At 36.6% G+C, this 12,084-nt stretch overlaps 1 protein-coding gene across 1 annotated transcript in view; it reads right to left on the reverse strand.

Annotated features, from left to right (window-relative positions):
• LOC145293815 (zinc finger protein 704-like) overlaps positions 1 to 12,084 on the reverse strand; it is a 110,626-nt gene that overhangs the window by 66,795 nt on the left and 31,747 nt on the right. Inside the window, exon 3 of the mRNA XM_080140429.1 lies at positions 11,830 to 12,059. Within this exon, the coding sequence (XP_079996555.1) occupies positions 11,830 to 12,059 (230 nt within the window). The remainder of the gene's footprint in view (positions 1 to 11,829; positions 12,060 to 12,084) is intronic.

Genomic DNA, 12,084 nt, shown 5'->3' on the forward strand with positions numbered 1-12,084 from the left:
ATGAAGGAGCTTTGGTACACCCCCCAAAAAATGAAAGAACACAGAAAAAAAAAAACGTGAATAGGTTTACAAAACTATAAAGAAAAAAAAACACACACATGCAGTTAAGAACTATACATAATTTAAAGGTCCTTAAAAGGAGTTCGATCGTGTGTATACACACCCGACTGTATAAATCTACATAAACTGTATATAAGATTTGTAGATATAATGATATACGTAGCGAGTTTTGATGAAACGATCACAAAAAAATGCCATTAGAATACACACATAACACAAAATGCTTGGGTTGACCACAAGAGTGAAAAAAAAAGTGATTGTAAAGAGAAATGGCAAACACGCATTCAAACAAAGCAGGAAAAAAGAGAATAAAAGATAGTCATAGAAAAACAGATAGAAAAACAAAAAAAATACGAATGATTTCAATAATGGAAAGTCAAAAAAAGTATTTAATGGAAAAAAAAAAGGCAATGTGGTTGTGGTAAAAATGAAAAAAAGAGAAATGTACATACATACACAGTTAAGACACACACAAAAGAATATGTATATATGTGTGAGATATACACAAAAAAAATATGTATATATGTGTGAGATATACACAAAAAAAAATATGTATATATGTGTGAGATATACACAAAAAAAAATATGTATATATGTGTGAGATATACACAAAAAAAATATGTATATATGTGTGAGATATACACAAAAAAAAATATGTATATATGCGTGAGATATACACAAAAAAAAATATGTATATATGTGTGAGATATACACACAAAAAAATATGTATATATGTGTGAGATATACACAAAAAAAAATATGTATATATGTGTGAGATATACACAAAAAAAAATATGTATATATGTGTGAGATATACACAAAAAAAAATATGTATATATGCGTGAGATATACACAAAAACAAATATGTATATATGTGTGAGATATACACAAAAAAAAATATGTATATATGCGTGAGATATACACAAATATCGTTTATTTGCAGGTGAAAACAAGGGTATTGTGTTAAATTCTCAAAAAAACAGAATTGTACTTAAAATTATGTTAAAGGTAAGAAAAAAATCAAATGTTTTTTATATTTAAGGGGAAAAAAATTGTGTTAAAATGTGGTTGACTTGTGATTTGAATTATAAAAGTCAAAAATTTAATTTTAAAAACTGAACGAACCGTTCTAGCCTTAGGATGTGTTTCAGGCAGAAGAAAAAAAAGACTCAACGATAAATGAATATCTAAAAACCACGGTTTAAAAGAAATTTAAAAGATAAAAATGGCAGACCAATACACATGTAATGGTGTTAGGAGTGATGTAATGGTGTTATGAGTGATGTAATTGTGTTAGGAGTGATGTAATTGTGTTATGAGTGATGTAATGGTGTTATGAGTGAGGTAATTGTGTTATGAGTGAGGTAATTGTGTTATGAGTGATGTAATTGTGTTATGAGTGATGTAATTGTGTTAGGAGTGATGTAATGGTGTTAGGAGTGATGTAATTGTGTTAGGAGTGATGTAATTGTGTTAGGAGTGATGTAATGGTGTTAGGAGTGATGTAATGGTGTTATGAGTGAGGTAATTGTGTTATGAGTGAGGTAATTGTGTTAGGAGTGATGTAATGGTGTTATGAGTGAGGTAATTGTGTTATGAGTGAGGTAATTGTGTTATGAGTGATGTAATGGTGTTATGAGTGAGGTAATTGTGTTAGGAGTGATGTAATGGTGTTATGAGTGAGGTAATTGTGTCATGAGTGATGTAATTGTGTTAGGAGTGATGTAATGGTGTTAGGAGTGATGTAATGGTGTTAGGAGTGATGTAATGGTGTTATGAGTGAGGTAATTGTGTTATGAGTGATGTAATGGTGTTATGAGTGAGGTAATTGTGTTATGAGTGAGGTAATTGTGTTATGAGTGAGGTAATTGTGTTATGAGTGAGGTAATTGTGTTAGGAGTGATGTAATGGTGTTAGGAGTGATGTAATTGTGTTAGGAGTGATGTAATGGTGTTATGAGTGAGGTAATTGTGTTATGAGTGAGGTAATTGTGTTAGGAGTGATGTAATTGTGTTAGGAGTGATGTAATGGTGTTAGGAGTGATGTAAATGTGTTAGGAGTGATGTAATGGTGTTATGAGTGAGGTAATTGTGTAATGAGTGAGGTAATTGTGTAATGAGTGAGGTAATTGTGTTATGAGTGAGGTAATTGTGTTATGAGTGATGTAATGGTGTTATGAGTGAGGTAATTGTGTTAGGAGTGATGTAATGGTGTTATGAGTGAGGTAATTGTGTCATGAGTGATGTAATTGTGTTAGGAGTGATGTAATGGTGTTAGGAGTGATGTAATTGTGTTAGGAGTGATGTAATGGTGTTATGAGTGAGGTAATTGTGTTATGAGTGATGTAATGGTGTTATGAGTGAGGTAATTGTGTTATGAGTGAGGTAATTGTGTTATGAGTGAGGTAATTGTGTTATGAGTGAGGTAATTGTGTTAGGAGTGATGTAATGGTGTTAGGAGTGATGTAATTGTGTTAGGAGTGATGTAATGGTGTTATGAGTGAGGTAATTGTGTTATGAGTGAGGTAATTGTGTTATGAGTGAGGTAATGGTGTTATGAGTGAGGTAATTGTGTTATGAGTGAGGTAATTGTGTTAGGAGTGATGTAATTGTGTTATGAGTGATGTAATGGTGTTAGGAGTGATGTAATGGTGTTAGGAGTGAGGTGGAGTGTGTGATGGAACGCTACCACTCTGCCCCACCTCTCTCTCTTTCTATTGATGTCTCCCATTCTCTTACCCTTTGAAAGTTTTTGAGGATGAGAGAAAATGACTTAAAATTATCGAAAATATTTTATGCCTGAGGGCAGTGCTTGTTATGAGTTATGGTGGGAGGTTATAGTGAAGCCTTCGCTTCCCCCTTACCCTCTCTTTCGCTTGCTTTTTGGTGCTCATATAATTCAACCCCCATGGCAGGTTACGAAGGAGCATATAAGCATGAATTAACTTGAATTCTTAAATTTTTACGAAGTTCTAAAGGATAAAATTACTTATAGGATGTGCAGATTGTAGCCTTTATAATGTTCAATTAATTTTTCATAATTTTTTAAAGAAAAAATTATGCTATTAAACTTTGAATGTTACATGAATTTAAATGATTTTTAAGATATGCAATTAAGCGTGAAGTGTATTCTGGATTTTTGATAATTTCTTAAAAGGAGAAATTGTTCTATTGTAATGCTCAAAACGTTACGCGATTTTTTAATGATTTTCAACGAGAGAAAAATACTCAATTATAATGCTCTAGATGCTACACAAATTTTTAATAATTTTTTAAGACAATTATTTGATTAACGGTAAAATTTTCTTGAATTTTTAAAACATTTTAAGGAAGAATTATTCGAGCAAATTCCTTAATTGAAGGTTTATTTGAAATTAAACCGAATTCTAAATGTTCCTGAAGTGTGAATTGAAAAGTTGTTATATTGGTTTTGTAGGTTAACTTTGTTGTTACTGTGACATTTTCATACTTCGCTAGCGAGCGTTTTCATGTTTGTTTATGTTTTGGAGACTGGCGGGAAACAAGCTCAGCATCGGTGCAGACATATGGGTGTCTCGCTTTCATTATTTACTTTACCTCACTATTTATTGTTGCATATGTACATTGTTCATATGTCACTGTCTTTACAATATGTCTCAGGAGCGTTATGTTCTTTTGTATTGCAGGCTGTACGTTGGGTTTAAGTTGAGTAAAGCTTGGTCTGCACAACCAAGTTTCCTTACCCTACAACAATTTACTCAACTTACGACCAACCATGGAGAAAGTACTCCACCCACGCGCTTAGACATCGACCCCCAGCACTCCGTCAGCAGCGAAGGAGTGGCGTCACTGGTACAGAACCTTCAAGAACTTCATTGAGGAGTGCGGGGACAAGGCTCCAGATACGTTTCGGACGTTGGTCAACTGTGTGACCCATAATGTATTTGAGTACATTGAAGACTGTGAAGACTATGATTCTGCTATCTCTACTCTGCAAAATTTATATGTAAAAACTCACAATGAAATCTTTGCTAGACACCTCTTAGCAACTAGACAGCAGAAACCGGGTGAATCCTTTGACGAGTTTCTCAGAGAACTCCGTAAGTTAAGCAAGGATTGTAACTTTAAGGCTGTGAGTGCAGAAAAGTAGCGTGAGGAATCAATTCGCGATGCTTTTATCAATGGCATTGCCTCATCCTTGATATGCCACCGCCTCCTTGAAAGTGACACTCTTGATCTGCAGGCTGCTTACAACAGAGCCTACACACTAGACCTGGCTCAGCGTAATGCTGATGCCTATACTCCATGGACTGCTCACACTGCTGCTGTAGTTGCTTCACGGACATCGGAAGGTTCTTCAGCGACTACTACTGAGGAGGGTGGAGCTCAGGAAGTGCTGGCATCTGAGAAATCAGCAGTGGCTGCAACCTGTAGTAATACCAAAAAGTGCTTCTTTTGTGGTGGTCCTTACCATGGACGGAATCGCTACCCAGCACGTGAGGCTACTTGTAACAAATGTGCCAAAAAGGGGCATTTTGCCCGGGTGTGTAAGTCGGGCGAGTTCAAGTCAAGGGTGTCCTTAGGCTTGTGTATTGACTACTCACAGACAATTAATCAGTACACAGAACTGGATGCGTACCCCCTTCCAAGAATTGATGAGATGGTCAACAACTTGGCAAAATACAGTGAATTCTCTACTTTCGACCTGAAAAGTGCTTACCATCAGATACCATTAAAGGAGGCCGAGAGGAAATACACTGCCTTTGAAGCCAATGGTTGCCTATACCAGTTTTGCAGGGTGCCGTTTGGAGTTACAAATGGTGTAGTCATTTTTCAGCGGGCTATGGACAAGTTAATCAAGGATGAACACTTGCAAGATACCTTTCCATACCTTGATAATATTACTATTGCTGGTCACAAGCAAGAGGGGCACGACCAAAATGTGCAACGCTTTTTGAAGGTTGTCAGTCAGAGGAACATAACCCTTAATGAGTCAAAAACTATAAAATCTGTGAACTCCATTAATGTTCTTGGGTACTGTGTGAGGGAGGGAGTCATAAGGCCAGATCCTGAGAGACTTCGTCCGTTACAGGAGCTTCCAGCACCATCAAATACTGGATCTTTAAAAAGGACACTAGGAATGTTTGCCTACTATGCTAAATGGATTCAAAACTTCTCGCAGAAAATACAACCGTTGGTGAAAGTAAGAAAGTTTCCACTTGATAAAAAAGCACTACAAGCATTTAATGAGCTCAAAGGTGAACTAGAGGCGACCAGTCTTCACTCTGTGGATGAAAACCTGCCCTTTGAGGTTGAGTGTGATGCATCTGATGTTGCTGTTTCTGCAGTACTCAACCAGGGAGGCAGACCTATTGCTTTTATGTCCAGGACACTACAAGGGAGTGAGCTGCATTACCACATAGTCGAAAAGGAGGCTACTGCTATTATTGAAGCAGTAAGGAAACGGAGCCACTTCTTAGCACGTTGTCACTTCAACCTTGTGACTGATCAACGTTCTGTGGCATTCATGTTTGACTGTAGAAAACGTACCAAGATCAAGAATAGCAAGATCCAAGAATGGAGACTGGAGCTTGCAGCCTTCAGTTATACTATAAGATATCGACCAGGGAAGGAAAATGTGGTGCCAGATACTCTCACTCGAGTATTTTGTTGTTCAACTTTTGCATCATCAACCCTCACAGATATTCATAATGGACTTTGTCATCCAGGGGTAACCAGACTGCTGTATTTTGTGAGAACAAAAAATCTCCCCTTTTCCACAGAGGAAGTGAAGAGGACTTGTGCTTCCTGCAGGATCCGTGCAGACTTAAAACCTTGGTTTTACAATCCTGCAGAAAGGAGGCTAATGAAAGCAACACAACTGATGGAGCGGCTCAGCATTGACTTCAAGGGACCCTTACCTACTGCTTCACGTAACCCTTATATGCTGACAGTGGTTGATGAGTATTCACGCTTCCCCTTCGCATTCCCTTGTCCTAATATGAACACTTTGACAGTGATAAAATGTCTGGAGCAGATCTTTACTCTTTGTGGAATGCCACACTACATTCATTCTGACTAAGGGACTTCCTTCATGTCTAAGGACCTAAAAGACTACCTTTCGCAAAAGGGAGTTGCAAACAGTCGCACGACCCCATACCACCCCACAGGCAACTCTCAAGTGGAACGATATAATGGCATAGTTTAGAAATCTGTCAAATAAGCTCTCAAGTCCCGTAACTTGCCTGTTATTCACTGGGACCTGGTTCTTCCAGGTGTGCTGCACTTCTTAAGATCACTCTTATGTACCTCTACCAACACCATGCCACATGAAAGGTTCTTTACATTTCAACGACGTTCGACTCATGGAAACTCTCTGCCCTCTTGGTTAATGACACCTGGTACTGTGTTGCTGCGACGGTTTGTAAGAAGCAGCAAGAATGACCGTCTTGTGGATCAGGTTGAACTTCTTGACTGCAATCCCACCTATACCACCATCAGGTACTCTGACGGGCGAGAGTCTACGGTATCTGTCCGTGATCTAGCCCAGTGTCCTGACACCTCAACTATTCAAGGAACTTACCTTAAGGAACCTGGACAGACTTATCAAACACCTGTGGTATCTAATGTAGAGGATCAGACAGCCTCAGTGCAGGAGGAGACTGTTGCTGAGGAGGTACAACACTTGAACTGTGAAAATGACACTCCATGTGAAACAAGGAAATCTACTCATATCTCAAAACCTCTTATACGCTATGGCTGGGACTAAATCAGGTGTATAGATGTCTTTGGCTGAGAGGAGGGGTGATGTGTACATGTGTTTGTGTATATTATTAATTCTGTTCTAGTTTGTCTAAGGTCTGCTGTGTCAGCGCATACCTACAGTGCTATCATTTTCTTTCTAGGAGGGAAGAATGTTATATTGGTTTTGTAGGTTAACTTTGTTGTTACTGTGACATTTTCATACTTCGCGAGCGAGTGTTTTCATATTTGTTTGTGTTTTGGAGACTGGCGGGAAACAAGCTCAGCATCGGTGCAGACATATGGGTGTCTCGCTTTCATTACTTACTTTACCTCACTATTTATTTATTGTTGTATATGTACATTGTTCATATGTCACTGTCTTTACAATATGTCTCAGGAGCGTTATGTTCTTTTGTATTGCAGGCTGTACGTTGGGTTTAAGTTGAGTAAAGCTTGGTCTGCACAACCAAGTTTCCTTACCCCACGACAAAGGTATTTTCGAAAAATTAAATTGATTCTTAAGAAAAAAAAATTCTTCAGTCTAGAAGGATCTCTCCTTCATTTAACGAGGACAGATTTTTCACATTGATCTACTTGAATTTAATGGAGTTTCATCATGGTCAAAACTTTAATTTTCTCAAGCTATTAAGTTATATAGAACTGGTCATTAACTAATTTGACTTCCATGAGTGGTGGGAGTGGATTAATTCGAAATGATCTTTTAGGAAGGGGGTTGCTTTTAAATAATCAACTAATTACTTTGAAAAAAAAATTAATTTACATGAAAGGTTTCTAAATTCGAAATGACATTGATAATAGTCTATAAGAAAAAATTATTTTTAAGAATAAATTAAATAATTTTAAATGTATACTGAGTTTTAAAAAACTAATTATGAAATGGAACTTGGGATGTTTCTAAATTTCATTGTGAAAGGTAAATTGATTCAAAATAAATATTGATGATTTTTTTTAAAGGATTAATTTTAATAATTAACCAAATACTTGGAATATTTTTTGTAATTTCATTGTAAAAAGGGGGTTAGTTCGAAATTTATGATCTTTTGTGAAGAAAATTATTGTAATAATAAATCAAATACTCCAAAATGTTTTAAATGTCCAAAGAACGTTGATTATAAACAAAAGAAAAAAAAAAAGGTGGAAATACTTCCTGAATTTCGAAATTAATTTTCTATGATCTTTTAAGAAGATTGCATTTACTGATAAATTAATTACTTTGGAAAGAAGTTAACTAGCCTAAAATATTTCTACATTCGAAATTTTTAATGATCCTTTGGGAAGAAAAATAGATTTTAATGATGAACCAAATATTTGAAATAATTTTTTAAATTTTGGAATGGAATTTTAATGATCTTTTGTGAAGAAAGTTATTTTGAAAAAACAAAACAAAACAAATACTTTGAAATGTACCTGAAATTTGGAAGAAAGCTAATTATGAATGAAATAACTTGAAATGCGTTTGCATTGCGTAAACTAATTCTAATTGTGACCGAGGTTCTGTGAAACGATTTTTTAAATGTTTTTTTTAAGAAAACAAAACATATTGTTTCATTGATTTTATGTATATCCAGGTTCCTGAATCGTTTATTTTGTGAAATTTTTTTTTGCCCTAATTGAGTATTACGACTCATAAAGGCTGAGTGCCCTCCTTAAATAAATCCTTAAGTAATATTGTTATATAAAAGAAAAACTTAATAATTAATAAATATTCTGTGGTTGATGGTTTCTATTAGTCGTTTGGCGGTGGACTCCTTGCTCTAACAAAATTAAATCGGATTAGTACCTCTGAAGACCGGAATACTGGTAGTTGAGAAACGTAAACCCAGTGAACAGCACCATCTCCTAATGAGTTGTTGGGGTAGGGTGATCTGGACTGAGGTTTAACTAAATCCATATAAGTCAGCATGGTCATCTCACCCGAGATGAGGTCACGTAACATCCACTTATTAAAATAAACTACAGTGGTTGCTGAAAGGAGCAATAAACCCAGTAGTAGTAGACGTTTTTGTAATTTTTTTTTGTCTATTACAGGAGCAAATTGAATTATGTAGTGGTTGGCATGATCATCAAAATCGAGATGAAGCCACGTAACTCCGGCTCATTAAAATAAACTTAATTGATAAGTTGATGCAGAATAAATTGAAATATTTGTAGGTCGGTATGATCATCAAACCCGAGATGAAGTCACGTAAACTCCGGCTTGATTAAAATACATTATACTGGTTGCTGAAGAGAGCATAAATCCAGTGACTGAAATCATAAAAGGACCTGTGGTTGTAAGGTATGTTATACTAGGAGGTTGAAATTCCTCCATTTTTTTTCTCTGCCTCGATGGAGGGCGAGGATGATTATCCTCTTTGGTATTTGAAGCAGTATAGCAGCCGACCAAGGGCCTGGCAAAAAAATAAAGTGCTTCACTGAGTTCCTGATGGAACGAAGGGCATATAGACATTGATCGCAGACAGCTGATTGACGCACCATCCACGGAAAATTAGGGACTTCTGAAATTTATGAATACTCATAGATTTTTGAGTGCATGGGAAGGGATGTGGCACTATATCTTAGTGCCCCGGTTGTGGCGGTTGTTAACATCCCCCCAAAATGGCCAGGAGGTGATTTGGCCATAAGCAGAGGGATACAAAGAAATAAGCAACCAGAATGTAATCCCACAATTCCCTTTCTTTTCTCGCTCTCTTTTTGTCCAAACAGCCATGAGGTGAGCACATATTTTTGTCTCTCCATAAATGAGAAGAGGGGGGCACCCCCTCCTCTAAGCACTCGTTAGCTAGTTTTAATTGTGAAAGTTAATTATCATTTGTAAATTGTTTTTGTAAAAATATTGTAATATTTTCTTGTAAAAAAATAGTTAATTATATTTCTCATGTATTACGATTGTATCATGTGTCGTTTTTTGTGTCTGCCTTAAATGTCTACATTAATAAACGAAGCGGACCTGGAGAAGAAGATTCCAACCATGTCAAACCGTCAAGGAAGAAGACATCATTCTGGGAGAAGAACAACACAACCACACCCAACATTCCAGGTATGACTTTAATCTTACCTAGACAGAAAGAGATCTAATCGACAGATCTTCCTACGCGGACCAGTTCCAAGACATTTAGTGTAACACGTGGTTTGGTCACACACCAATGACCGGCCCATAGATGTACAGAGTATAGAATATAAGAAACAACGAAATGGAGTTTCATTCTATATTAATAAACAACTTTATTTGTCATTTTTGTTAGTAGAAGGGTTAGTAGGTGGAAGGTTTCTTGTGTAAAAATAGATTTAATATATTGCTGGCTTGTTGAGGAGAGAACAGATTTGTTTACACATGTTTATAGCTAGCAGTCGTCGGTAAGAAGGAAGCCGGTCACAGATAGAATTAATATATTGTTTACACATGTTTATAGTTAGCAGTCGTCGGTAAGAAGGAAGCCGGTCACAGATAGAATTAATATATTGTTTACACATGTTTATAGTTAGCAGTCGTCGGTAAGAAGGAAGCCGGTCACAGATAGAATTAATATATTGTGGGCTTGTTGAGGAGAGAACAGTTCTATTTACATGTGTTTATAGCTAGTAGCGCCGTGACAAAAGACGCCAGTTAAAGGAGAAAGAAAGGGCAAAGTCTTCAGTGTGTTTACGTGTTGTCGTGGGTGAGTGTGAGTTGTATCGATGAGAGCAGTTCTTTAGCATAATAAATAAAGTTTGTGTGGATACCGCACGTGGAAATAAATGTGAGTTTAAAGAAAGCCATAGCTAGCTTGTTGTCCTCACATTCTCCCTGGGGCCAAAGCCCCAGGAAAAGTCTACTCCCAGGCAGGGTCAGGACCAAAGAGGGTGAAGAGTTTTAGATTTCGCCTTTTATGTACTCATGATAGAGAGCTGGCTTGTGATTGGATAAGCCAGGAGGAAATGGATTTCAAATCTCGAATCGTGAGAATTAGCTCCTGCCTGTGACTGTAGCGAGTGTTGGCTGCTACAGTTGTACTTTGTAAAGTTAATCAACCCAGAAATAACTGATGCTGAAGTGTGGATAGTGGTTGAGGATTGCAAAGAATGCCAATCCATAGATCCAGCCCCAGTGCATTGGAAGCTGGGTAGGCTTGATGCGACGGAAAATTGGAGCAGGATTGATATATATATCAATCCTGCTCCAATTTTATATATATATATATATATATATATATATATATATATAAAACCCATTTTGGTACTCAGCTGTACCTGATGTTGATAGACTGTGACCCTAGCCATTTTGCTATCTGAAAACAGCTGTACTAATAAGATTCTGCTAGCATCATGAAGCAGTTGGAAATTGTGTTCTGTGAAAATTGAAAGTTGAGTTGCTTACTAAAAATGGGGCTGTGTTTTGTGGAGAAAGATTTACTGAGTTTGCACCAATGTGGGTGTGCACACACGATTTTGGTGTGTCCAAAAGATTTGCTTGTCTTAGGCCGACTTATAGTGAAAATGAATTTGTCCAAGCGTTACAAATAATGACATCAGAATCTTTCAGTGAGTAACTGCCGAGGTTGCTCTGTTAGTGTGTCAGGTTATAGCGATGGAATTGTTCGCATTGTGTCAGGTTATGTCAACGGATTGTTTGGGACCATGCTGGGTCGTGTCAACGGAATTGTTCGAGATTGTGCCAGTTCATGTCGACGGAAGTGCTTGGTATCATGTTGGGTCACATTGATGGTATTGTTTGTGTTGAGTCATGTAGATTTTCACATTTGTTGTTCAGTTGACTTGGCGGTTGTCACTGTTGAATATATATTTTAATTTATGAAGTGTTTACATTTGAAATGTTTAGTTCTTTCACTTCATACTAATATGAAATATCTTTATATGGTCATAAAATAACTCGAAGTAAAATATAATATTAATAACACTCATCTAAAATAATGACAATAACTTTTGTAAATCAATGATTTAATATTGCATCAACCGAACAAAAAGTATGAATAGAAAATCAATATTGATAGCAATATTGTAAAAATAATGCACATATTCAACTTACATGAGCTTTTTTCCTTTTTGGTTCATCTTGGAATTCATCAAAATAATTGCGTACATTTGCTTCCAGATCAAGACCTTCATCTTGCGGCCAGGAGCAACTAAGGGCAGCACCCTGGGTAAGTGATGTGTTATTAGGCAAAGGCGGAGATGGGTCGCTTCTGTCTGAGTTGAAGCTGAAAACGCCACTACTCGTCAAGCTGCTAGACTGTTGACTTTCTGGAAGACTTTGGCCTAAATTAAAATAATAAAAATAATA

The sequence above is a fragment of the Euprymna scolopes genome, chromosome 15, assembly GCF_053919585.1.
Source record: "Euprymna scolopes isolate OS-2025 chromosome 15, ASM5391958v1, whole genome shotgun sequence".
NCBI classification, from domain to species: domain Eukaryota; kingdom Metazoa; phylum Mollusca; class Cephalopoda; order Sepiida; family Sepiolidae; genus Euprymna; species Euprymna scolopes.